Raw genomic sequence first — 25770 nt, forward strand, 5'->3', positions numbered from 1 at the left:
CAAATTTGAAAAAACACTACCACCAGCACACTACCATCAAATTTTGTTTCTCGCAAAATAAAAATTTGAAAGGTTCCGATTGATTCCGATTTCATCCGACATATCTTCTTCTCTCCTACCGTTGTAAATGAATCGTACCAACTGACCTCAAAAAACCATATTCACTTTGGGGGCCGGAGCCAGCCCATTAACCAATTTTAAACTGCCCTAAAATACTATAATTTCTTACCTAAAAATCAATGATTTTCAAATTACTTACCATGTAATGTAGCAAGTATTCTACTCCTACAACACATAAATTATTGATCGAATATACTCAAAATTACTGTTACTTGATTATAAATATATTAATTATTGATATTTTTAAATGCAAGTATATTGACGTTGACGTTTATATTACAACGTGGGCTAATGAAATACAAACAAGAGGTACGTTACCATAGAAACGTTACAATGAAAACAAATGTTTGCGGAAAGGGCAAACTTTGTTTGGGTGCTGCGGAGAAGGAAGAATGCGGTGGAGAAAAGTGAAAATGCGTTACCGCTTGGTACGAGCTATTGATTCCAAAGCGAAAACTAGGCAATTCCAATGATAATGACCTGATAAACTACTAAAACCGGGCACCAAATTTCGAAGCGAATCCGACGATGACAATAGTGAAATGGTTGGCTGTCGAAAATGATGAGCAGTGTGGCATATTCGAAAGATGCAAGGAGCTGAAACAAAGTTCTTCGGATATCTGCTTGAGAATAGGACAACTAGTGGGTGAATTATCCAAATCGAATTTGATGAAGGTTCGACAAAGCACAGCCGATAGCGAAGACTTAATCAATGTGAGTACCATGAACATCCTGTTTACTTCAACTTATTATTGTGGAAACGTTTTTTAGAAGTTGAACGAAATCTTAAGTAATTTAGATGAGAAGCCGAAGGCTTATGAAAAATGTTTGGAGGATTTGAACTTGAATTTCCCACTGAAATTGAAAGCGGATATGTGGAAGCAGCTGCTCGGAAATTTGGTGCTGAAAATTTGCTATTTACTTCAGCAAATGTTAAGCGACGTCTTGCATCTTTATATTTACTACGGCGATAAAATATTGATAATTACCTTCAAGTAAATTATTTCGTTTACATTTGTCGAAGTGGAATTTATTGATTTTTTTTTGTAGAATTTCCAATATTATGAATCATTTATTGAATTTGGATGCGCAGTTTAAGCTTTCAAATACGATGGCAATATCGAGTAATACGTGTCCGTATTTGCTGTATCCAATGAGGAAGATCTCGATTACAAAACTTCTGCAAATTTTGGCACAGAACAGAGCTGAACTTAGTGCACATAAACTAATTGACTGTCTACTAGAAACGTATAAACTGTACGAGAGTCACGACGAGGAAAGCCATTCGGATAATTCGAGCGTCGAAATTTTCAAGTAAGAAAAATTAATTATTAGATCAGTATTACAATATTTATACGTTTGCAGTTTACTGTTTACAGGACTTTCATGTATATTTTCTTTAGAATACTGAAATTAAAAAGTATAAATATATTTCTTCTTGTAATAAAACAAGATCTGAACTAAAAAAAACGGTTTTCAAATCTCAACTTTTCTGGAACTTATGCCGGTGTCATGAAATAATAAAACTGAATCGAACTCTCTTGCGATGTAGCACGAGAACGTGCACTCGATCCATTTCTCGGGCTATGCATTTGATCTGCTGAATGCATTTCACGGCGTGCTGTTTCACTTCAACGTGACGGTGAACTTCTTAGACTTTCAGAAGGCGCACAACTTGAATGCTGGTCCGTTCAGATCCTCGCCCTCCTGTACTTCCGCTTATTTCTTTTCCTCGGGTTATTGAGATTGTAAACGAATTGCATTGGCCGTAGCAGAATTTGTTGATAATCGTGCGATCTAGACAGCCGTCCTCCTTGAACTTTTGGATCAGCGGCTCCGTCTTGCACCATTCCCATTGCAGTTACTCTTTTTTGGTAATCAGAAGTGCGTTTTTGTTGTACTTGAGCACTTTTTACTTTTACACATTTTACAACTTATTTTCTTGCTCACATAGATCACATACAAAATTTACAGAAATAGAAAAAACTCTCATTTGCTATCGCGTACGAAATATACCTCTTCTACCGGGCACCTTAATCGTCTTGATTTCACAGTTCTGGACCCGCACAAATATCTATCACAATCTCTTCTCTACTGGAGACCTCGACCGTCTCTCTTCACGGTTCGATTCGGTCTCTCCGAAATTCTGGAAACCTCGTTGCACCGTGGAGCGATGTTTGCAGCGTTGTCTACTTTACCACGTTACACTGGGTAATTGTCATTGGAGCATTGAATAATTAACCAAATTAGCCCTTTAAATTAACATCTTCAAGTTCAAGTTCGAAGATATGATTTATTGTTCTTCTTCGCCCCTTTTCATCATCGCAGTCTTCTTCTATTTAATACTATGGATACAATCTTGATAATATTTGTCGAATCGTCAGAAATACTCTCGAGTGAGGCGTTTGGAGAAGCCATTATTAAACAACCATTAGTAATAGTTAATAAACTTAGCAAACTAATACATATTTCTGAAATCCCAGGGCTAGTGATCCAAATCAGTGTTAAGTCTCAGCAACTGAGGCCTTCAAGTTCATCATATTAATACGTTTACAGTTGTCCCATAAAATTTAGTTAATTCAGAACTTTTATGTATTTTTTCTTCAGAATACTGAAATTCAACAAGTATAAATGTATTTTTTCTTGTAATCAAGGTCAGATCTGTTTTAATCATTAATACATGAAGTTTATACAATTGTTATACAATCGTTCTATAAAATTTAGTTAAATTAAAATTTTGATATATTGTCGTGTCCTGGGATGGAATATCTCTGGACACTGTGGAATACTTTGTAGTATTGTCGATGTGAAGTCTTAGTGGGTTTTATGGAAGAGTCTAGATTAAAGTCAGTGTGCTTAATAGTATTTATTTAACACTTAGATGCTTCAGTATTGTAATCTAGCTTCAAGTTTATATAATGCTGCTTTAGAAACAGTGATCTTTATAGAGAATATAGAATATTTACTAGTGACTGTTTTATTTTTCATTCAACTTAAACTAACCTGACATTGAGAAATTTCATTACCTTAAGATAGGTTAGGTTCATTTTCTTTATTTGAGTTACGATTATTAATCAAAATTGTCCATATTTTAACCAATTTTACATTTTGACTATAACATTTCTACAAATATTTTAATTTAAATGTTTAGAGCACTTACTAATCACATGTCTCCGAAAACGGAGGCAACCTTCGAAAAACCGAAAGCTCCTGTAAAAGAGGGCAGCTTTTTAAATTTGGACAAATTAATCGAGTACGAGGAACAAAACGTTCTCGAATTGTTGGACGTCGCTGTGACTATCTCACCGAACATGCTTGGAAACGATAGCATAAAAAAATCTAAACTAAGTTCTAAGGCTCAAGAGAAAGTACTTAATTATTACCAAGAGATTTTGTGGGGAGAAGTCGGGAATTTTCTTGAGCACATCATCCTCTGGTGGGGCGCATCGCCTTTAGCATCCAGACCTCCGCATTCCAGTCAGCATCTTAGAGAATGGATAGCGCAGTTTACGCCCACAGGTTTTAATCTACTTTTGTAGTAAATTATTATAACTTTCTGTACTATTTTTTTTATTATAGCCGATGTGCCTGTGTTTATTATTTCAACTTTGACTAGTCTTGCGGATGGTTTAGGCGTTCATATAACATCGACTTCTTGGGATCGGAACTTCCGGTTGGCTCTGGTTGCTTCGAAAGGGTGTCACAATGCTGGACAACTTTTCTGTGAAATGCTACAAGATTTGATTTCGCTTTCGAATCAGTGTGAAGTCACCAACGAATGGATTGTCGGGGCTCCTTTAGAAGAGCTACCGTTGGTTGAACAAATTCCAGTTTTGCATAGACTAGGTAACGTAACTTTTGTTTTTTTTTGTATCCATACAGTGGCGGCACGTAAGAGTTTGTGGTGTGGTTGCAGCTGTAATAGTAAAATATTTTGGGCTGCAATGATTTCACTCTTATATCATATTGTAGCTATCTGCATTTAGTAGTATGTTTCTAGTAAATGACTATTTAGCTTTACACTAGACTTTTATTACCATATGACCACTAAATAAATAATGAAAAATATAGAACGATGATAATAGTAATGTTTCTTTTTATATTCGTGCTGTAGCACCTTGTAGCCAGTGTGGACAAGCCATTACTGTGCCCACTATATGCTAAACGCCATGGTTGAAATAACCGAAGTATTGCACTTGAATCATTGATATTGCAATCCCAAATTACCTACTTGAATAGCTTTGAATCTAATATTTTCAGATCATTCTGTTCACACCACTAGACTATGGGCGGCAAATGAAACGAAGAAATTAGCAAACAACTGGGACGTCTATGATTTCTTCATGATAACTCACTGCGACATCGTGAACTGCCTTTCTCACCTGAACAACGTGCGTTTGGTCGATCACACTCTGCAGATACACAAAGGCGGTTTGCAAGTACACGTCGAAGTCTGCGCGAAAATGCGAGAGAAGTTAGTGTCCGAGATAAAAGCCAACATACAAAAGCTAAAGGTAATTGACTAGCATTTGAAACTAACGAAAGACGTGAAGTATCTTGAATATAGAGCATAAAATATTTGCAAATAAAACTTAAAATAAATACTCTCTCCCTTCCAAAATAAGTGTCTAATTTCATAAAATATATCATAAAATCGAAAACATTTGAAAATTATCATTTATGAGTAACATTTAATAAATTAGTAACTACAATCGGTCAAGTTCCTGAGGTGCTAAAAATGTTCCCTGCAAAAGCAGTTTTGAAGCATGGTCAATTCCATACACTTCTGCAATATAATGAAAACACTGTCTAGTGTTTCCGCGTGTTTTTCGTCCCATGCTTTATACACGGTCGCATTGAGTTCATCAATACTGGAGGATTCTTTTCGTTGTAATGTTTAAATGGCGTTAAAGAAACCCAAATCGAGGACATTGGTCCCGATTTCAGACGAAAATGTCAAATATCTTTAAAAACGTCAAATGTCACTCTTAATCACTGTCACATCTGCTTGTATATTAATGAAAATGACGTTTTTATAATGCTTAATATTTTACTCGAGATTTGACAGTAAATGTTTCATTTCAAGGATACGTCGAAGGAATGCGTCGACTGCTTGGCCAGCGTCTGCACTACAATTTGTTTGGCTCATTTAAAAATGATATTTCCCAAAGGGAATTACTGGTTTAAGACCGGAAACAAGAAACCGGAAGTACAAAGTGATTACGTCAATAAATATTTAGGTACGAGAATTTTTCGAAATCGATGAAACACCGATAATATAATTTTTGCAGATCAAATTCTGATGCCCGTCTTGAAAGCGACCGAGGATTACCTAATTTGCAACATGATCTTGAAACTGATTTGCGAAGCTCTCCTCGATCATATCTATTTGAACAGAATAAAGTTTTCCGAGTTTGGAGCGTTGCAGTTGCTCACAGATTTTGCAGGGATTTCGCTGTGGATCAATGAATCGCAAGTTGTCAGCGACCCGATTCGTAATAGGATGCTTAAGAACGAGGTGCTGAGGAAGTGCGAAGGTGTTGGGAGGCTGCTTTTGAGGAATCCGGGCGAGAAGATTAAAATGCACGAGAAGCATAAGAAAATTGGTGCGGTTTGATTTTATTTATTTTTTCCATTTTTTTCATTTGATTTCGATTTTAGATCATGGAAACAATGATGCTCAATTGATGCCGGCCGAAATGTATGTACCAAATCAGGAGCAATGGTTGGAATTGAGGGCGAACAAAAGTTCACTCAACTTCTTCCTCAATCCGCTTTGCTGCGGCGAAACTCTGTAAACCAAATTACTGCAAATTGTTGTATTAAATTGAATTATTAAAATATTCATTCATTTATTCATTATTAATTATAGTTACTAACTTATCTCCTAATTGAAGGAAATCACTCGCTGGAACAATTTTCTAGTTCTAAATAAATCGATTATTGATGTGATAATAAAAAAGGACAATCATCTTACAATAATACAAAATCATCCGATAGGCGTTAAATTTGCTCATCATCCAAGCACAAGCCTCACCCGTACAACATAGATTCCCTTCCCACCAGTTAATTAGCTAATGCTAACAGATTAATTGCATAATAAAGAAACACTGAACATCACAACGTTAAATGTTTATAACCTTTCGCTCATGACGTTCTTGTGAACTTAGTGTCAAATTGACACACATTAAGTAATATTATACCAGGACAAACATTACAAAACACAAAATTGTTCATTATATCATTTCATGAGACAACATATTTATCAAATGATACAAGAACATATTTATCATTTGATTATTGCACTAATAAAGCAAAGGTTTATATAATTCCTACAAAATACGAACAGAACCTAAGTAGCTATAACATAAGGTTACAAAAATGTTGAATAACAGCATTTTCAATCTGGAAGTCAACTTCATAATTATTATTATTATAATATTAATTATAAGTGAGTTTTTGAAAACTATTTATTGAAAATCCGACGAATTGTTGAACATGTTCACATATCTCTTTGTTTGCAAAAACGTACTCAAAATTTACACTAACGTTTATTTGAACTAACTTCTCATTTGTACTACCCTACAAATGTTGTACATTTGGTTGAATGTTCTTTGAAACTACGCTATAAATTTGACGTGCACTGAACTAAAATACAAAATATGAAAGATCAATTTTAAAATTGAGAAATGTTAATTTATAAATTTACATTTTCAATTTATTTAAGATTTAGTTTATTTTCATTTTGAACATTTTAACAGACTAGCTCATAAGTAATGAATATATTAGAAATGATGTATAGTAATTTCCACACTAACTTGTGGCTACCTAAGTGCAGTTCGTAGGTGATATTTATATTTTAAGCAACAAAACTATTAATAAATTTAATTCTTGTATTGTTATATATTTTTCTTAATATGATATAGTATATTCTGTATTATCTTGTAACAAATTTTTCACACTTTTTATTATTCAATTTATTTTAATTATTTTGATAACAATAACTTCACTAATGATAAATAAAATAAATGTTAAAAATATTTTAAGTTAGAAATTGTATTCTAAATAAATATTTGAATATTATATTCGATTACAGCTATACATTTTACATACATAAATCGTACAAATCGTAATAAATATTCACAGTCAAACACGGGCATTCTTATATATATTGTGAAATTACAAGCAGCGTGTAGTGAATTCCTTCTTCATCTTATACCAGTTCTCTCTGCCCATCTCGTCTTGTATCATTCGNNNAATTATATCATCATCCAGATCAACCTATAAATAAAACATTTCACATAAGAGTTGAATAAAAAATAATAAATAATTTTAGACATACATGTAGAATCCAATGAATGGAATTTAAATATTCTACCAAAGTCGGAAATCCATATTCTTTGAAGGGAATTTCTATCCCTACGAGATCCAAAAAGTCTTCGACTAATCCGCTTATGGATATATCTGTTGACATAGAGTTCAGTACTGAACGAATCAATATTTCACATTCCTTGGGATGCTAAAAATAAAAAGACATATTTATAAAAACAATTTAATCAAAAGTATAAAATCTACACTTACCATTTCAGTAGATGAATGTATTATAAAGAGGATACAAAATAAGTGAAAAAATATTTCTACTTTAAAGTTCTCTTTACGAAGAGAGTTCAATTGCAACTGATGCTAAAAATTTGTTTTTCAGTGTATTTATACTACATTTTTTTTACCTGTTATTAGTTTTCTAGGAAGACATTTTCCTTTATTTTATTTATGTGTATTATTAACTATGTCCAACTATAAATTTACCTAGAAAAATAATTGGTGCCTGAAGCCCGACCAGCATTCTACAATGTGCTCTTGGTTGCAAAAAGGTTGGGGACCCCTGCTTTACAATAGAATTACGTGGAAGTATCCAAAGAGTCGCAGTTTGTGGACCTGCGGTGATTTCTTTTCTTCTGATATTTGTGATGATTTCGACGAAAACAACCGTCTGTAAAACGCGCCATTTTTTTAAATATGACAGACAACCCTTTTATAAGTAAGCAAAAGATGATGAACATTGCTTATCTTGCATTCCAATGATAGCGCCCTCTGTTAGTATTGAAACGAAAAATGCGATGATAAGTATAGTGGGGGGGTTGCAAGAGCAATTGTAAGGCAAGTCGAGAAAGTCAGGTATTCTGTAAAATTCAGTTATACCCCGGCGCAGCTCAAGTTAACCCACCGACGTCATAGAACATTCGTTAGTTTAATATTTTTTTCACGTGCAAGAAGAAGTGTATAAATATTAGAGCTTTCATACCATCGAACCCAGAGTTGTGGTTCAAACTTGTAGAAACAACTTTTGAAACTGTAAAAAGTTTCACGGATTCTGACAAGTTTGAATTAATAATCAGGAGCTTGGACCATAAATACCTAATGATGCTCGAACACACACAGAAGGATCTATTGGTTGAAGAGAGATGCAAAAGAGACATGCATATGCTTATGAAGGAAGAGATGGGCAATCGCACTCCGTCATTATATTTAAGAGATCTACGAAATTTGGCCAGAAGATTATCAATCTTTTCGTATAAATTAGTTATAGAGATCTGGAGAATGGGACTACCGGCCAACCTGCGTACTGCTATGAATGCATTTGAGAAAAAAACTGTTTACGAGTTAGGCAATATTGCTGACGATTTAGCCAGAACGTTGAACTATCAGAAGGAGCTATCTCAGCTAGCTAAGAGTGAACGCCCTCCAACTAGTGTAGAAATATCTGAAGAATATACTTCAGAAGGCAAGAATCGTAGGTACCATAAATTCTCACGATCACGTTGTTCACGTCCTGCAGGTCAAACAAACATGAGATTAAACACTGGAAAGACTAGAATTTTTATTCCACTTAAATAGATGCAGATCTCCACTTCCACACAGAATACATTTACTTCGTTCATTATTCGTCCTCATGTATTCTATACATTAAACCATGTTTCCACGAATGCTGATATTCACGTCGATCCATATTTTCTTTCAGAAGACTCAAATTTATATTTTCAAACATAAGTCGGATTCATGAGTCAAATATATTAATAAAATAATACAATATACGCTTAATTATATTTTATTTATCATTTACTTTCAAAATTATACATCAAAAGAATAAATGCTAAAAGGAAATATTTTATAAACTTAGACGCATCGATTAATCTGCTTTCATATAGTCCGAGATATTGGCGGAATCGTATATCAAGTACTAAGCGAAGTATTTCTTATATTTTATAATCTTATTGTAAAAAGATATAGAAATTTAAATTATTTTCTTAAGTGCAAAAAGGTTGAGGACCCCTGCTTTACAATATTACGTGAAGGGAATTTCAATGCATACGAGATCCAAAAAATCTTAGACTAATCCGCTTAAGGATAAATATGTTGACATAGAGTTCAATACTAAACCTGTTATTAGTTTTCTAGGAAGATACGTTCTACCTGAAAAAGTCGGAACATATTTACCGAATGATACAAGACGAGATGGGCAGAGAGAACTGGGATAAGATGAAGAAGGAATTCACTACACGCTGCTTGTAATTTAACAATGTATATTAGAATGCCCGTGTTCGACTGTGAATATTTATTACGATTTGTACGATTTATATATGTAAAATAGCTGAATAACTTATAATTTTTTTTTTTAAATAATTTATATCTTCTTGTAACTTAAAATATTTATAAAAATTGATTAATGATGATGGCGCTCCATCATGTAATGTTGACAAAATTTTTCTTTTCATATCTATGATTATTTTTATTCTATAGCTTTTTATTCGGGAGATGCCAGTGTTATAAAATTTTGCATAAAAAAAACACAAATAACATGTCTGAACACAGGTTTGGAAATTTTGTGATCACAAACAATTCTAAGATAAAACAAGAATGACGACTAACTAGAAACTGTTTTCCAATTCACACACGGTGAAGTAAGTTTATATCTGTTTATATTACTTGTATAAATTCGGTGACTTGCGTACATAGTGTGTTTATATATTATAATAATGGTTGAACACAAACATTTGCGTTTTGCATTTACAGCAAATACAAATAATATTTTCAAAGTATAGTCCGCTTTAACAAAGATGAGAAAGAAAATCAAAGATAATATATTCTAAAATGCACATAATATGATTTTAAAATTTTGTAAATGGCGCGCAATCCGGGACTTCTCTTCTCATCGTCACTCGTTATGCGAAACGTCGCTCGTTATGCGAGTCATTTTTCTTACAATTCATTTTGCTCGTTAAGCGAAATGGTCGTTATGCGAGGTACTCGTTAAGCGAGGTTCCACTGTATTGCAGTCTATGTGAAACAATGCATGTGCATGTCTATGTGAAAAATGGATTCTGATTAATGCTACATACGGAATTGCTCTCGAAAGGAAAAATAGTCGCACGATTTATTTCATGGATACCAAAACTTCTGAATTTGAATTTATAAAAAGAGTAAATTGGCTGAAAGTAACATTTCTCAATTTAAAAATTTGAGCGTTTTATATTTTAACATACAGGAGCACACCAAAATATTATCACAATTACAGGAAAATTAAAAGCGTAGACTGTTTTCCTAACAAATTTTAAATTTTGTCAGCAGAGCAGAAGACATTTGGAAACCTCTCTGTATTATTTTCTAAGTATTTTCATCACTTGAGATGGTCATCAATCCTTTTGCAAAATACGACAGTACGGACTTGCCATTAACGGAGGAAGAACATTTTGACTTAATTATTTCTCAAAGGCAATTGCATCCTTCTCGCTAACAAAATTAGTGTGCCGTGAGGTAAAAAAGTTTAACAGATACTGCTCTACAGTCATTTTTCGAGTGATCCAAGTTCAAAAACTTTAATCCATATCCATACAACGTACTGACAAATACAAAACTTTATTAAGTTAAATTTGTTAATAACTCTTAAAAGCTAGTGTATTTATATATATATATTCATAATTCAAATGATTTGAACCATTTTGACCAACTAAAGTCAAAAACGGCCATTTGATTTCATCCTTAATCGGAAAATAGTCACCAGTAGCGCCACACTTATTGCTGCCTTCGAACTAAGATCGACGATTGCACCTCGCAGCGACCAAAACACGAAGTTTCGTAAAAACTTTGGCAGCCCTGATATGAAACAATTGTTTTGACAGTTCTGAGAGGTGCTGCACAATTGTCAAGTTTGTGTGGTTGTTTGTTGATTTGTTGCAACAATGAACTCTGCAATTAATATCGGTGTGGAGGATATGACCGCAACTGTGGTCCGTTACGGTCTATATTTTTCGGCGATCTTCCAAATAATTTGCTTAATAGCATGCATCTACAAACCGGACTATGACGGAGACAGGAGCGAGTGGTTAAGGGTGAATAACTCTTTAGAAAATCGGTGATTTTCGTACTAATAATGATAATGATATTAATTTTTAAGGGGGATAGCGATGACGAGAGTTCCGAGCATAGCACTCCGCAAAATACTCCTCGAAGACCGCATCACAGGGTGCGCAAACAAGAGAAGAAGAAGAGGCGATAGATAGGTTTGTGTTCAGCTTTTAAAAAGGAAAAGCCCGTTTATATTTTAATCTCAATTTTATGTACTGCTGCCTACATCAAGTATTTTATGTATTTGTATTAGCATATTTATTTTTTTAATTATTATTTAGCAAATTACAATTAAACAAGTGCCAGCACTAAATTATTTAATTACATTAATAAATTAAGTATGTGTGTGTATACATATAAAAAATATCTAAACTCTGAATTAATGATATTACGATCGAAGCGCTGCCAAGCGACTTTGCATCTCCTCCAGCTCTTCCTCATCCTCTTCGTGCTCTTCCACTTCTGGTTTTGCAGCCTCCCCCATTCCGGTATCGCCGACGGGCGGTAACGGGGCTTCGCCTAGTTTACCCTCGGTCAACTCCCACAACACTTTATCGACCTGAAACAAACGTACATCTGGTTGCCTACTCCGAGATAACTATATATGTTTGCTTACCTCAACTTGCGCCGCGTCCTCCATCTCATCCTGATCCTCCATCCCCTCGAAAGTCTCGTCGAGCATCTCCTCGATGATACCCGCCTTCATCATCTCCTTAGACATATCCTGCATCGTCTGTGCCACCTCTGGTATCCTGACCAGCCTCTGCATGGCATGCATAACCTCAGTGGATTTCGCCAAAGAACCAGCCACCCTTAAAGTAGCCAGCTGATTTTTCATCTGCAGCTGCACAGAATTCAGGTGAGCCTTCGAGGTGTAAATTTTGGTTACAGCCTTCCTAGCTCTTATGATCTCCTTCGCCAGTATGACACTGGCATCCTTATCTCCCTTCTTTGCAGCCTCCTTAAGACTCTTCTTCACTTTATCCTCCTCCCTCTGTATCGCTGCAAATAATGCAATTAAGGTGTGACAACTATTTTCATTTTTTTTTCTCTGTTACCTCTGATTTGCCTGTCTAATTGGTAGCCTTCTTTCCGCAATTTGTGCGTCCACTCATTCACCTGCGAGCCAATTTAATGCGAGATGAGAATCAAAGTAAAGCTTGTGCATAATTAAAAGAGCTACCATATCCTTAGGGTTTCTTTCCGGAGTCTTCCCAAACAAACCCATTTTTGCACCTTTCGCGTTTGACAGATGTGAGTCAACTTTACTCTATCTCTCTCTTGCCGCTGTCAAAAATGTGTCAAGAGCAAATGTCATAACAACATGGCATCGAATTGTGCTGTGGTGAATATCCACACTAATTATCGCAGCTATCGTAGATTAAATAATGGTTCGTTTAGGGGATTAGCCCGATTCTGTATATTTAATCTCAGTGCGCGCGAGAGAGATAAAGGGGGAAAAGAGAGAGGAAGAGATTAACGTCAACGTTGCACCACGCACACATACACATCAACATTCCTAGCGTGCCCTCGATTTGATCATATGTCATAAGTCGCGAATTTCTCAGTCGCTCATCGAATCGCCGTTGATTACGACGTGTCTTGGATAACCTCTCCAACGTGCGCGTATGTGTGGTGTCTGCAGCGTGCGAACGGATTACATTAATCTTCTAGCCGAATCCACATTCTAGAAATTAAGACGATCACTATATATCATCCTCTGCAACCAAAAGAGGAAACCGGCGTCTGTTTTTATCATTGGGGTGCGTAACTTACATTTTTACATCGTATAAACCAAGATATAAACACGCACATTTCCCTAGACGCGCACATTTGCGTTGCCATGGTGATTTTTCGGATGCGTTGTTGATCAACAAGTTTTGACACCGTTTTTTGCACCTCAACACTTCCTTCAATTTTGCAAAATTTTGCATTTACCAATAGCAACATTTACTCTAGAAATCCAAGTTTTTATTGTTATTACATCCACTTCCTCTATCAGTATGCAGACGAGACGCATTTAAGGACTATCCCAAGTTCATTTCCTTTACGATTTTTACTTTAATTAATTACCATGACTACGTGTTTTTCAGTTATTTACGCGAAATTGAGATCTATTCAAATCCGAAACTTATTGGATTTGAGTCTCTTTGAACTGAAATACACAAAGTGCCGCAAGTTTCAAGAAGACGCTTTTTTTGTTATTGTTATTGCTGCTGCAATCACGCAACGCATTCATGACCTATGGTAACTTTTTTTTTGTTTCAACGCACTTTTCGTATACTTTTTTTTCGAGCATGACTCTTCATTTCATTTTAATTACGGTTGACGAAAGATGTAATTTTTCAATCAAATTTTGTTGTTGTTTTTCCCCTACGTGCTATTTGCTACATTTCGTATGTACAATTAAAATTATCGTATCTAGCTACGAAGGGGCCAGTCATGCTGGCTGTGCACATATCGCGAAGGTTATTTACAATTTGTTTTATACGTACATACATATCTGGAAAAGCACATATACACGTACATTCATACATGTGGAGTACTTACTTACTCTACCAGGGAACGAAACTGCAATGTCATTCTCTCTCTCCCGTTTCGAAGCATGTAACATTGTAATATCAGCTCGGCTTTTATCGCTTTATAAATATATACACACACATACATACTTGTTGTTTAGTACGTGCAACGAAACAACAAAAAAGAGATGAGAGAAAAAAATACTAAATACACATTAACTAAAGAATTTACAATTATTGTCATGGTTACGTAATGTAGCTGTTCGACGGTCGTGACCAGTCGATATTTCGTTGCATACGATTAGACGAATTATCTTTGCTTCATAATATTCTATTTACTTGCTAATAGTTTTTGAAAGATTATTGAAATCATAAGTAATGGTAGAGGAAGAGGCATTAATTTCCTATTGTCACTGATTTTTGTGCGTCACAAAAGCGGCGCTCGGAATTCAGAAAATCGGCGACAGCGATAGATAAAGGATCGGACTCTTTTTTTTTTGGTTGACTACATATCGGTGATAAGTGGCATGCAATCACGGCTGGTGGTCCCGAAAAAGTATAATATCTATGTAATATGTTGAATTGAATAATAAACTTTAAGTTGAGAATACGTTCTAATAGATGTTTATTGTTGTTATGTTTTGTAGAATGGATGGTGAAGAGGATTCGTGCTGTCATCAACTATCCATGGCCCATCGTCCGGTCAAGAGACAGCACAGCCAGGTGGAGGCGTCAAGAGTGACAGTTTCTGGATGCAACGCAGATCTTGGTGATATGTGCTTCATGATGGTGGAATATATCAAAGATGCTATGAAGGTAATGATCAGAAGAAGATGATTTTGAAAAGCGAAGTTTACAAAATTGGCGTTTTTTGGTTGAATTTAATGTGCAGATATTATTCATATAACATAAAGCTCGTGTAATGCGGCTCAAACTTACATAGAGTATTATTATTTTCCGAAATTTAGCAGAAATTTATAAAGTTGATAAGTCTGACATATTTTTTTATGGCGGCAAATTAAATTTGAAGATAGCAGATTTCGAGCGTCATCATAATATTGTTTCAAAAATTAGTTGCATAACTTGTATTTAATCGGAAAATGTTTAATAAATATATGAAAATAAAACGTTTTTCATCCGGTACTTTTATCAGCTTCAAAAAAAATGGCACTAAACTTTTGACATTAAAATTGTGATTGTTTTAATAATATTAGACTTATCACCCAAAAATACGTCATGTATACGATACATTTTATTCAAAACAATATTTACTTAACATATTAAAAAAAAATCTGATCTGTAAATTAAAATGCAATTTCTTGATACGAACATAAATCAGTTTTCATTCATATATTTTATGTTTGTTATTTCTCTACACCTAAAAGATCCTTTGATTTGCACTTAAAAAATAAGAACGCCCTATTTTTCTGCCACTCCCCATGTATTTTTCGCGACCCCCACAACACCGTTTCTCAGCTTGTTTGTTGAATAACTCAACATATTTGTCTGCAGTTTACTGCAACTCAATTGCTAAAGTTTTTCACAAGTTCCTCGCTTTGACATGGCGACAGTTGTAATTTTGTGACTTATAGGTTGAGAAACGGAGCTTTATAATAATTTCTATTAATTCATCTGAATATTTTCTGTGAGCGCTCTCTCCTTTATTTTTATATTATGTCTGAAAAGTTCAAAAAACATTTTCTGTCAACAAAGTTAATGTTAATAGAAGATTTTATTTTTAAATTTGAAATACTTGTATCGTTGTCAATACTGTAAACTACGCTCCACCGTAGAATGCTCCAAAACTCCAAAATTGTGGGAAGTCTAGATCAAACAGTGAAAGAAGACGGTTTGGGGCTTCGGTAGCTTAATTTTTGAGTAGTGTACGATTACTTTTATTATAGTCACCGTGTATAATATGATTATTTATTGTTTCTAAACCTCAATAACAACGTATATTTGCTCAGTGGATAGATAATAGATTTCGAGACATCAATTTTCTATTTGTCCTGTAAATAAATCGCCTTAAATGATGCAACTAATGGGTTTGTGTTTTTAGATATTTATTTAATGATTTTTGTTTTAGGCTATGGATATGATGAGGGGTCACCACATGCTGACGGACGTGATTTTAGAGGTGGACACGGAACTGTTTCACGCGCATCGCGTGGTTCTTGCCGCCGCCAGTCCGTATTTTAAAGCGATGTTCACCGGTGGATTGCGCGAGTCTGGGATGACTCGGGTAAAGCTGCAGGGTGTTTCTCCGACGGCGATGGGTCGTCTCATACACTTCATGTATACAGGTCGCATCCGGGTGACGGAGAATTCCGTCTGCCAACTGTTGCCAGCCGCGACCATGTTCCAGGTAGCTAACGTCATACAGGCATGCTGTGACTTCCTGGAGCGACAGCTGGACCCCAGCAATGCCATAGGCATCGCAAACTTTGCCGAACAGCACGGCTGCAACGACATGTGCAAGAAGGCGAATCAGTACATAGAACGTCACTTCAGTCAGATCAGCCAGGAAGAGGAATTCCTGCAGCTTAGCCCAATGCAGTTGATTAACCTGATCAAGAAAGACGAACTCAACGTGCAGGATGAAGAAGAGGTTTACGACGCGGTCCTCAAGTGGGTCAAGTACGACGAGGACTGCAGACACATGAAGATGGAGCATATTCTAAGCGCCGTTCGGTGTCAGTTCCTCACTCCCAAGTTCCTCAACGATCAGATGACCAACTGCGATGTGCTGAAAAAAACGCCCGCTTGCAGGGAATACCTCGAGAGTATCTTCAAAGACCTAACACTGCACAAACGAACTGTCGTCAAGGAGCGCAAGCCCAACTCGCCGAGGATCATCTATATAGCCGGTGGCTACTACAAGCAATCATTGGAACTTCTAGAAGGTTATAATGTGGATGATAAGAAGTGGCACCAGCTGGATAACTTGACCGTTCCGCGATCCGGTCTTGGAGCTGCGTTTCTACGGGTAAGAATACGATTTGCAAAAATAAAAAAAATCTAATCATCGCTTTGAGCAGGGCACGTTTTACGCTGTTGGTGGCAGGAATAACACTCCTGGCAATAGTTACGATAGCGATTGGGTGGATAAGTATAATCCTCTCAGAGATCAATGGCGACCGTGCAGTCCGATGTCGGTGCCTAGGAACAGGGTGGGCGTGGCTGTTATGGATGGACTTCTGTATGCAGTCGGAGGCAGCGAAGGATCGAAATACCACAGCAGTGTCGAATAGTATAACAAGTTCAATCTCGATCACCTTGAACCACCACGAACCTAATATCATCTACTCTTATTTTTCTTCAGTTATGAACCAGAATCGGATCGGTGGACAACCATAAAGCCAATGCACTGTAGGCGCCTGGCCGTGGGCGTGGCCGTCGTCAACAGGCTGCTTTATGCGATTGGTGGCTTCGATGGAGTCAACAGACACAAAACCGTAGAGTGCTACCATCCGGAGAACAACGAATGGACTATGGTTAAGCCGATGCATACCATTCGGAGCGGTGCAGGTATTTTTATGAAAAATTCAAAATTATCTGAAATAAATTACATTATTATTATTCGTTGCAGGGGTGGCCGTGATAAACCAATATATTTATGTGATTGGAGGATACGACGGGACCTGCCAATTGAATAGTGTGGAGAGATATGATACTGAACGCGATGCTTGGGAGTTCCTTACTCCAATGAAGATCGCAAGGAGCGCATTGAGTGTGACAGTGCTTGACTGCATGATCTATGCCATGGGTTAATATTTTTTCTCTTTACTTTTTTCTTATAAGTATATTAATATTATTGTTTCTTTGATAGGTGGATACGACGGTAATAATTTCCTTGCAAACGTTGAGGTCTACGATCCATCGTTGGATACGTGGGTGGCAGGAGATCCTTTAACCTCTGGGAGATCGGGTCACGCCAGCGCCGTCTGCTTTCAATACCCTTGCATGCAGAACTGTCACGTCCAATCAGCGGCGAGCTCGCCTTCAGGATCGCGCGGCAACAGTAAAGGAAACACACCGAACGCTCGTTGACACTGGACAATCCTCCCAAAGAGGAGTGGCGTCGACGAGGTAAACAATATCATTAGTTACGAAAGCACAAATGCTTCGGGTAGTTGGAAAGCGAAAGAATGGTTTATAGTACAAATTAGTTTAAATGATGAAACAATGTTACACTTGGTGATGATGAACTAGTCGCAAAAGAAAAAACGAAACTCTAAGCTGACCATATTTGTATTATATTTTATGTATATGCATGATGCATTCTCTTTTGTAATAACATTCCACATGGTGTGTTGTGTGTTCCTGTTTATATGGAAGAAGCATTCGTTCTTCAAGAGAAGAGTGATTTCAAACTATGTGATTATTGTTGTTTATAATTTAGACTTTTATTATTATATTTGTGTGTTATGTATAATTTATTATAATTTCAATATTTTTTATTACTTATTTATTGAACAGATTTTATTTTTGTATATCCCACAAATAGGGGGAACCACTAAACGTTTCAATGTATTACCAACTTTTATACACTACTATTACTATACAAATTGATAGGCTGATTATTTCTATAATTTTAATTTGTACGTGTTCTAAACTATATATATATATGTATAATAAAACATATTTTTGTACGCAGAAGAATTTAAATTGTTTAAATATAATTTTTCATTTCTTTCAAATTTCGCGCGTTTGCAGCGCCATAAATAAACATCTCATGTTTTGACAGCTGTCATAGTGACGTTGTCAAAGATCACCTGATTGTGTTTGATGTTAGTGAGTAGCCTCCGTAGTGATGTGATTAAAAACGTATGCGAATGGTTCGGAGAAAATGGTAATAGTTATGACGGAGGAGAGCGAGTGGTCGATTTACAACGCCGCACAGAACTTGCCGGCCGTTCTGAACGATCCAAACAAGGGGAAGCAAAGCAACTTCTTCGTGAAGACGTGGGGCGATGGTTTCGTCGAGAGAAGCGACCTGGAGAGCAGTCCATTCCTGCCAGACATCACCCATGCCCACTTCGATAATTACCTGCGGAAGATCGGGAAACGGTACAGGAAACACAAGAAAATCTCGCACGAGAAGGTGGAGGTGAGGGTGAAATGCAAGAACGACACAGAGGAAACTTTGGACACTATACCAGACATCTTCCTTATGACCAGTTTCCCGTTGAGTGATCCCAGGGTATTCAACAAAGTGTTTCACTGTGAATTCAAGCAAAATGAGAGGCTACTGCACGAGGAGCTTACTCACTATTTGGATGTGGTTGAAGTTCAGATCGCAAGACAAGTATCACAGAAGTCAGGGGCTTTTTTTCATGCCATGACCTCGCATGACACAATCATGGAGCAGATGGGGACTGCATGCCAGGAAGTGGGTAATTTAAGGAGTAAAATCAAAGTAGTTGACACGGACCTATCACAAGACCCTTTGAAGTTACTGAACTTGGCAAGAACTAGGAGGAATCAGGTTTCTCTTTTAGATAAGCTGAAATTGATGGCAACTGTTTTGCAGACCCAACCCACCTTGCAACTATTGTTGAGCTCCTCTGATTATGTGGGTGCATTAGAATTGATAAGTTCAACACAAGAAGTATTAGCCAGAAAGTTAGCAGGTGTGACTAGTCTGAGGCATTTACCATCTCAGCTGAAGGAGATGTCCAGACTTATAGATAAAATGTTAAGCAGTGAGTTTGAGAGGTATGCAGCTGCAGATTTACATCGACCTTTGGATTCTGATGATGGTCTTCTTGAACCAGAAAGACTAATTTCTTTGGTGGCTGGGTTACTTAGACAGAATCACTTCAATTTCTTGGAAGCTTATAAGCAGGAAGCTGTAACTGCAGTGCAAACAGTATTCAAACAATTACTGATTGAACAATTGGCTGATGAGGATTCTGAGCAGTGTTTGACTGGTTCAGGGGAGGTAACACCTAATCTTGAGAGTTCCCACTGGCTTAGAGTGCTATTTCTGGCCAGTGAAGCTCTAGCAAAGTTAATGAAGAGAGTTAAAGATGTTCATGATGTTATTAAGCAAACTGCCAAGATGAGCACCAGGTTGGATGATAGTAAAGTGGATGATATGCAGGAAAAGTTTCTGACTGAGGATGATTTGAAGAGAGTAGAGTTAAAATTGAAGGAACTGCTTGTTTATATTTGTGACTATTGCCATGAAAGATTAGCTTCGCTGGTGGACAATCAGTCTGATAAGAATTCCATCACAGCTGTTCAAATTGGAGAATTATCAATGATTGTTGATAAATTTGGTGAAGTTTGCGAAGCGATCTGCGGTCAGAGGAGCGCCACAATGAAGGCGGCATTTAAAATACAAGCCGGTAATTATGTGAATAAATTCCATGGGGCTAGAAAGAATAAGTTGGTGTTGCTGCTCGATGATGAACGATGGAAAGCTGCGGACGTTCCGCTCGGTTTCCAGCTGCTAGTGGATAAATTGTCCTGCGGGAAAGTCCTCGATTTGATACCAGTGGATAACAACAATAGGCGGAGCATGCAGCGTTGTTTGAAGGTTGACGGGGAGGAGTTTGTGACCGTAGGCGTGGTCTTGATCCTGGTCAGTTTGGTGAGCGAGTATTGTATTTGCGCCCAGGATTTGCCGCTATTGGCGAACGTAGTTTACAGGAATCTTGTGGAATTATTGAGGACATTCAACTCGCGCTCCTGTCAGTTAGTGCTAGGTGCCAGTGCCTTGAGGACCGCCGGTTTGAACACCATAACATCAACGAATCTGGCGTTGACATCTCGCGCCCTCCAATTGGTCCTATGGATGATACCGCACGTCCGCAGACACTTCCAGCAGATCTCGCAGGACTGCAATAGCTCGAATTTGGATGCAGTGGAGAGAGATATAGTTCATCACATCCAGCAGTTGGAATCCAAAGTGTTGTCGATCATGAATAAACTACTCGGGGATTCGCTGAACGAATGGGAGGCCAAACCTCCCGTTCCCTCGAAGGTGTTCCGGAATGTGTCGAGGCATCTGAATAAGTTACACGAGGCTGTTAGCTGTGTACTACCCAAGAAGCAGATCAGCGAGGTGTATCTGGTTATTCACAGGAACTTCAAGAGCCGCCTGAGAGAGCAGTTGGTTAAGATGAATATTCAAAATAATGGCGGACCCCAGCACGGCGTCGTCACGTCGGAGTTGACGTTCTACCTGGAGACGTTGCGAGGCTTGCAGGTCCTGCAAGACAGCCAACTGTCAGACAAAGCCATGGAGGATATCTGGATTAAATGAGATTGTACATGCGCACGCTACATTCCCCCCCAAAACGTTTATAATTCTTTTTAATAACTAAATTATTATTATATGAACGAATAAAAAGTTTAATGAATCATCATGTTTTATACATTTACTAAATATAATTATCTATACACATCAGCTTGAAGAAGACCCCAGCCAAATTTCTATAAATAGATTCTAAGACTATTTTGAATGTGATCTAGAAACACACAAAAATATCAAACATTGAAACACAAATTAATAATTATTTTAAAGGCAGAACAATAAAATTTAAAACATTTGAACCGTTTCATCTAAATTTTTACAATATAGAATTCAAATAGAAAAAACAAATAAATATTGATGCACTTTTCATATTATTTTTATATATAAATGAAGCTATTTTAATATGGAGTTCATTCAATTGAATATATTTCAAGTATTGTTTGATATTAATTCCAACATTCCAACTTTTTTCATTTAAAGTTTAAATGCCTTTGACAGTTAGATGACAGCTGATTTTGACATTTCCCAGTTTGTGGTCCTGCTGTCCTGGATCTGCGGCAGAGTTCGGTTCGAGATGCGCGTGCGGTGCGTTGGTGGCTCTGGCGTGCGATCCAGATCAATATTGTAATATATATTATAAATGATTGTGATTTTACCGTAGACAAAGTTGCACAGTTGTCCCATAGTAATAAAGGGCTGCAATTACGTGTGAATAGAAAAAAAGGGTTTGGAAGGAAGCAAGAGGAAAATGAGATGGTCGCAACAGTTTCGGACCTTGGCGGTATTCACAGCCCTTTGGGCCGCAGCCGTCCTTGCGGAATTAGGTGACCCCTATAAGATTCTACGACTGAAGCGATCCGCTACGCAGCAGGACATCCGCAAGGCTTACCTCAAATTGGCCAAAGAATGGTAATAAAGAACTTCAACAATTTCAATTGTTTATATTTTGTTTACAATAATATTCTTTCCGTGCATTGGGTTGCCTGCATTATAAATATTTCAATCCAGGTATCCTTTGTTATTGTTTCAATCAATTTATTATTTCTACAAGTGATGTTTTATTGATCAGACAATTCAATGCAGACACAAACACATTTTGTTTATTTTTATTGCACATCTGCTAATTCTATTTGACATTGGCAATTCCAAGATATTGATTGGGTTTTTCTGCTAATTATAATATTTCTGTTTATAAATTATTTATTTGTTTATAAGGCATCCAGACAAATCTAGTGATCCATCAGCAGAGAGCAAGTTCGTGGAAATCAAGCAATCCTATGAATTGCTGAGTGATGTTGAAAGGAGGTACAATTATGATCAAAAGGGAATCACTGAGGAGAATGTTAATGCTAGGGCAGAGTACCATCAATACCATGCACCAAATCCCTTTGAGGAGCTCTTTGCGCAGCATGGAGGACGTTTTAATTTCCAAGATAGTGATATAACGTTTTTCCACAAGCTATCGATAACTATTAGGTACTTGAGTGATGCATTGCTACGCGTTAGAATATTCATAAACACTGTTTTTTAGGCAATACGACAAGACAATAATACCGAGGAGTCAAACGGTGCCGCATCTGATTTTCTTCTACACCGATTGGTGCTTTCCTTGCCTTCAAGCCGCTCCGTACATGAGGAAATTGGTCGAATATCTGGGTCCTTTGGGCGTAAACTTGGTTACTGTGCATTCGGCACGAGAGCCCAATTTGGCTCGAAGATTGAACGTGCACTCATTACCTTGCCTGGTGCTTCTTTTGGACGGTAACGCATTCGTGTACAAAGAAACGGGCACCAGTCTTCAAAAGATCGTTGGTAATTTCATTATATACAATAGAAACGAATACATTATATTGATATCATTGTTGTTTTTGTTTAGAATTTATAAGGAAGAAGTTGCCGTACAATTTGGTGCAGAAGGTGCAGGATGCAGATGTGGAAGAGTTTTTGAACGGATGGGAGGACAATCGCGTTCGAGGTTTGATCTTCGAACCGCGTGAGAATATACGTTTGAGGTATCTGATCACCGCTTACCACTTCAGAGATCGTGTTGCTTTCGGGTGAGGATGCTTCAATCGTTTTGTATAGAACGAAACCAATAGATTTGTTTCCATTTTAGGTTCGTTGATTCGGAGGAGATTCGCAGGAAGTACCAAGTGTCCAATGATATGGATACGGTGTTGCTGTTCAACGAGAACATCAGCAGACCGATTGCCACTGTGAGCATGAAGGACATCCCAACGAGCACTTTGGATCAAATCATCTCGACGCATCAGTACCTGGCGCTGCCTAGGCTCTCGTCGCAAGGTATACTGGAATCCCTGTGCCCTTGCGAGTGGAACACCAGGGGGAAACGCCTCTGCGTCGTCCTTGTTACCAGCAACAGCGATAGCCATGATCCACATCGTGAAGCTTTCCGCACTTACGCTCAAAACTCTCCATACAATTCGGATAAAGTTCGTTTCGTCTACATATACCACGATAAGCAGACCGAGTTCGTTAATTCTTTAATGCCAGGTTTTTGAACGCAATAGAATATAACGGAATAAATACTGATAGTAGTTCGGGTTTTAGATGGCGAAAGTTTGGAGCCTATCCTTCGGATCGTCATCATTTGGCGAAGAGACACCACGCACATCAAGTACGAGTGGGTCAGCGATAAATGGGAGACCCAGGATAACATTAACGATACTACCCAGAAACTGGAGAACACTCTCAGCCGATTGTTGAAGTCCTCGGAAGCGTTGACGTACGAGGCTTTCGTTAAGGTAAGCTCATCGAGTAGCAAGTAGATCCAGTTTGCAATCGATTGTTGCTTGCAGGAGCTGTTTGATGAACACGCCAAAGGGATTTTCGGAAGGATCATCACGAAATTGGTGATGATGACGGGCAGTTTGTACGACAGTCTAGATAAGGAGCAATTGCTGCCAGCACTTTCCGTCCTAGGCACTATGATCTTCATCGTGATCTTGGGTTACATCATGGCGTATTTGGTGCGTCTGGAAGCGGAGAACGTGGAAAAAGAGAAGGCGAAGATGAACAGGGGCGAGAATAATAACGATTCCTTAAACGGTGGCGGCGCCGGTTATCAGCAGGAACTGAAACTGCACGAGCTTCGGTCCGAGAAATACAACGGACTGATCAGAATGCTAAAACCTGGTTGTCGCACAATCCTCTTGGTCATGGACATGCAGAGCAGGCAAACCTTGATTCCACCATTCCACAAAGCCGTTTGGCCCTATCGCAAGTAAGCAATAGCTTTAATCGATTTCTTATAAGCATTTGTTTTAATGATTTCAATTTAAGAAATAAAACGCTAATGTTTTCGTACATGTTCGTGGAACGCGGTTTGAGTTGGTACAAAGAACTGCTTGAACTATCATTACCCGAGGGCAGAGACCTTAATATTAACCCTAGGAATTGCGTTGGAACTGTTCTCGCACTCAACGGACATAGGAAGTACTTTTGCATGTTCCACGCCAAACACAACGAGAGGAACAAAAAGTTTAGGGTATTCATTCATTTGCAAATGATTCAAATTCCTTATTTTAAAATCTCTATACATTTTATAGGCTTTGTACAAAGGAGTGAAGAAGGTGGACAGAGATCCGGAAGTGGGACAATTCCTTGGTTTCGATAGTGATACAACGGATTCGGAATCCGATGAAGTTCTGTTGCAAGGCAATCTCTTGGACGGATTATCCAACTGGCTAGACAGATTATTCGAAGGGACGACTCACCGTTATCACATCAATTACTGGCCGGATTTTCCCAACAAGTGAATGAAATTCATTTATGTTTTCCTTGCCTTCGTATCAAACAACATATTTAAAAGCAGATACATGGGATGCTAAAGTGAGCAAGTTTGAGTGTTTGTAAGTTTCATTGAGAGTAAGTGACCTGTATAGAAGCCAAAGATGAATGAACGAAGTCTCCCCCCCCTTAAATATTAGTTATTATTTATTCAATTTTCATATGACCTGTTCGTTGTTGGTCATATTATTTATTTATTTGTTGGATAGTTTTCTAAAGAGTTAACGACAAAGTGCACAGTCTCACAGCAGCAAAAGCAGAGTTAGAAGATACATTTAAGGATTATAAAATGAACAATCAAATAATTTACGTGATACAGATCATTTGTGCCATAAATAGGTCGGGTTTATGAACGTATGTTTCGATTATACTTACGAACTATGCTCTAGTTCTTTCTAGTAATTCTTTCACAATTAAACATAAATTAAACAGTTCTTCTACCATTTATTTTATTCCCAACGTGAGTTGTCTACCCATTAACTATTTGTAAATATCCAGATTTTTTTTTTTAATATACTCGAATTGGATGAAGAAAATTAAACAATTAGTTTTGTATATATGCAACTAAATATACACATATGTGTTACTTTAATTTTACAATGTTTCAACTATTTTCTTTATATTTCTGTTATTATACATCATGATTCAAATGTG

The 25770-nt window shown here is 37.2% G+C and overlaps 6 protein-coding genes across 8 annotated transcripts; 5 read left to right on the plus strand and 1 right to left on the minus strand.

The window, feature by feature from the left end:
• The first annotated feature begins 648 nt into the window (after positions 1–648).
• On the plus strand, positions 649–5918 carry LOC108568968. Its single transcript, XM_017930321.1, has 9 exons — positions 649–834; positions 892–1115; positions 1171–1434; positions 3272–3639; positions 3700–3966; positions 4381–4634; positions 5207–5360; positions 5412–5726; positions 5782–5918. The coding sequence occupies exons 1-9, from the start codon at positions 649–651 to the stop codon at positions 5916–5918; spliced, it is 2169 nt and encodes a 722-aa protein (XP_017785810.1).
• A 5343-nt stretch (positions 5919–11261) lies between these two features.
• Positions 11262–11824, plus strand: LOC108568977 (protein anon-73B1). Its single transcript, XM_017930334.1, has 2 exons — positions 11262–11507; positions 11573–11824. The coding sequence occupies exons 1-2, from the start codon at positions 11358–11360 to the stop codon at positions 11672–11674; spliced, it is 252 nt and encodes an 83-aa protein (XP_017785823.1). The 5' UTR covers positions 11262–11357; the 3' UTR covers positions 11675–11824.
• A 62-nt stretch (positions 11825–11886) lies between these two features.
• Positions 11887–12838, minus strand: LOC108568976 (charged multivesicular body protein 3). The gene is made up of 4 exons (XM_017930333.1): positions 12707–12838; positions 12582–12642; positions 12140–12525; positions 11887–12082 (listed from the first exon to the last, which is right to left on the minus strand). The coding sequence occupies exons 1-4, from the start codon at positions 12749–12751 to the stop codon at positions 11912–11914; spliced, it is 663 nt and encodes a 220-aa protein (XP_017785822.1). The 5' UTR covers positions 12752–12838; the 3' UTR covers positions 11887–11911.
• A 2-nt stretch (positions 12839–12840) lies between these two features.
• Positions 12841–18664, plus strand: LOC108568975 (kelch-like ECH-associated protein 1). Of its 3 annotated transcripts, none has more exons than XM_017930332.1 (7): positions 12841–12914; positions 14690–14858; positions 16129–17028; positions 17081–17292; positions 17365–17570; positions 17632–17808; positions 17872–18663. In XM_017930332.1, the coding sequence occupies exons 2-7, from the start codon at positions 14691–14693 to the stop codon at positions 18090–18092; spliced, it is 1884 nt and encodes a 627-aa protein (XP_017785821.1). In that variant the 5' UTR covers positions 12841–12914; position 14690; the 3' UTR covers positions 18093–18663. The 3 variants fall into 3 exon arrangements, with proteins under 3 accessions (XP_017785821.1, XP_017785820.1, XP_017785819.1); XM_017930331.1 differs by lacking the exon at positions 12841–12914 and adding an exon at positions 13201–13286; XM_017930330.1 differs by lacking the exon at positions 12841–12914 and adding an exon at positions 14555–14598 and having other exon boundaries at positions 17872–18664.
• Positions 18665–18795: 131 nt separating this feature from the next.
• LOC108568981 (vacuolar protein sorting-associated protein 54) lies at positions 18796–21374 on the plus strand. The gene has a single exon (XM_017930337.1). The coding sequence runs from the start codon at positions 18892–18894 to the stop codon at positions 21313–21315; it is 2424 nt and encodes an 807-aa protein (XP_017785826.1). The 5' UTR covers positions 18796–18891; the 3' UTR covers positions 21316–21374.
• A 463-nt stretch (positions 21375–21837) lies between these two features.
• On the plus strand, positions 21838–25550 carry LOC108568980 (dnaJ homolog subfamily C member 16). The gene is made up of 9 exons (XM_017930336.1): positions 21838–22215; positions 22522–22782; positions 22838–23118; positions 23183–23363; positions 23423–23820; positions 23866–24071; positions 24126–24550; positions 24610–24814; positions 24876–25550. The coding sequence occupies exons 1-9, from the start codon at positions 22055–22057 to the stop codon at positions 25083–25085; spliced, it is 2328 nt and encodes a 775-aa protein (XP_017785825.1). The 5' UTR covers positions 21838–22054; the 3' UTR covers positions 25086–25550.
• Positions 25551–25770: the final 220 nt, after the last annotated feature.

This window comes from Nicrophorus vespilloides, unplaced genomic scaffold (assembly GCF_001412225.1).
Source record: "Nicrophorus vespilloides isolate i.1.1-1 unplaced genomic scaffold, Nicve_v1.0, whole genome shotgun sequence".
Taxonomy (NCBI): domain Eukaryota; kingdom Metazoa; phylum Arthropoda; class Insecta; order Coleoptera; family Silphidae; genus Nicrophorus; species Nicrophorus vespilloides.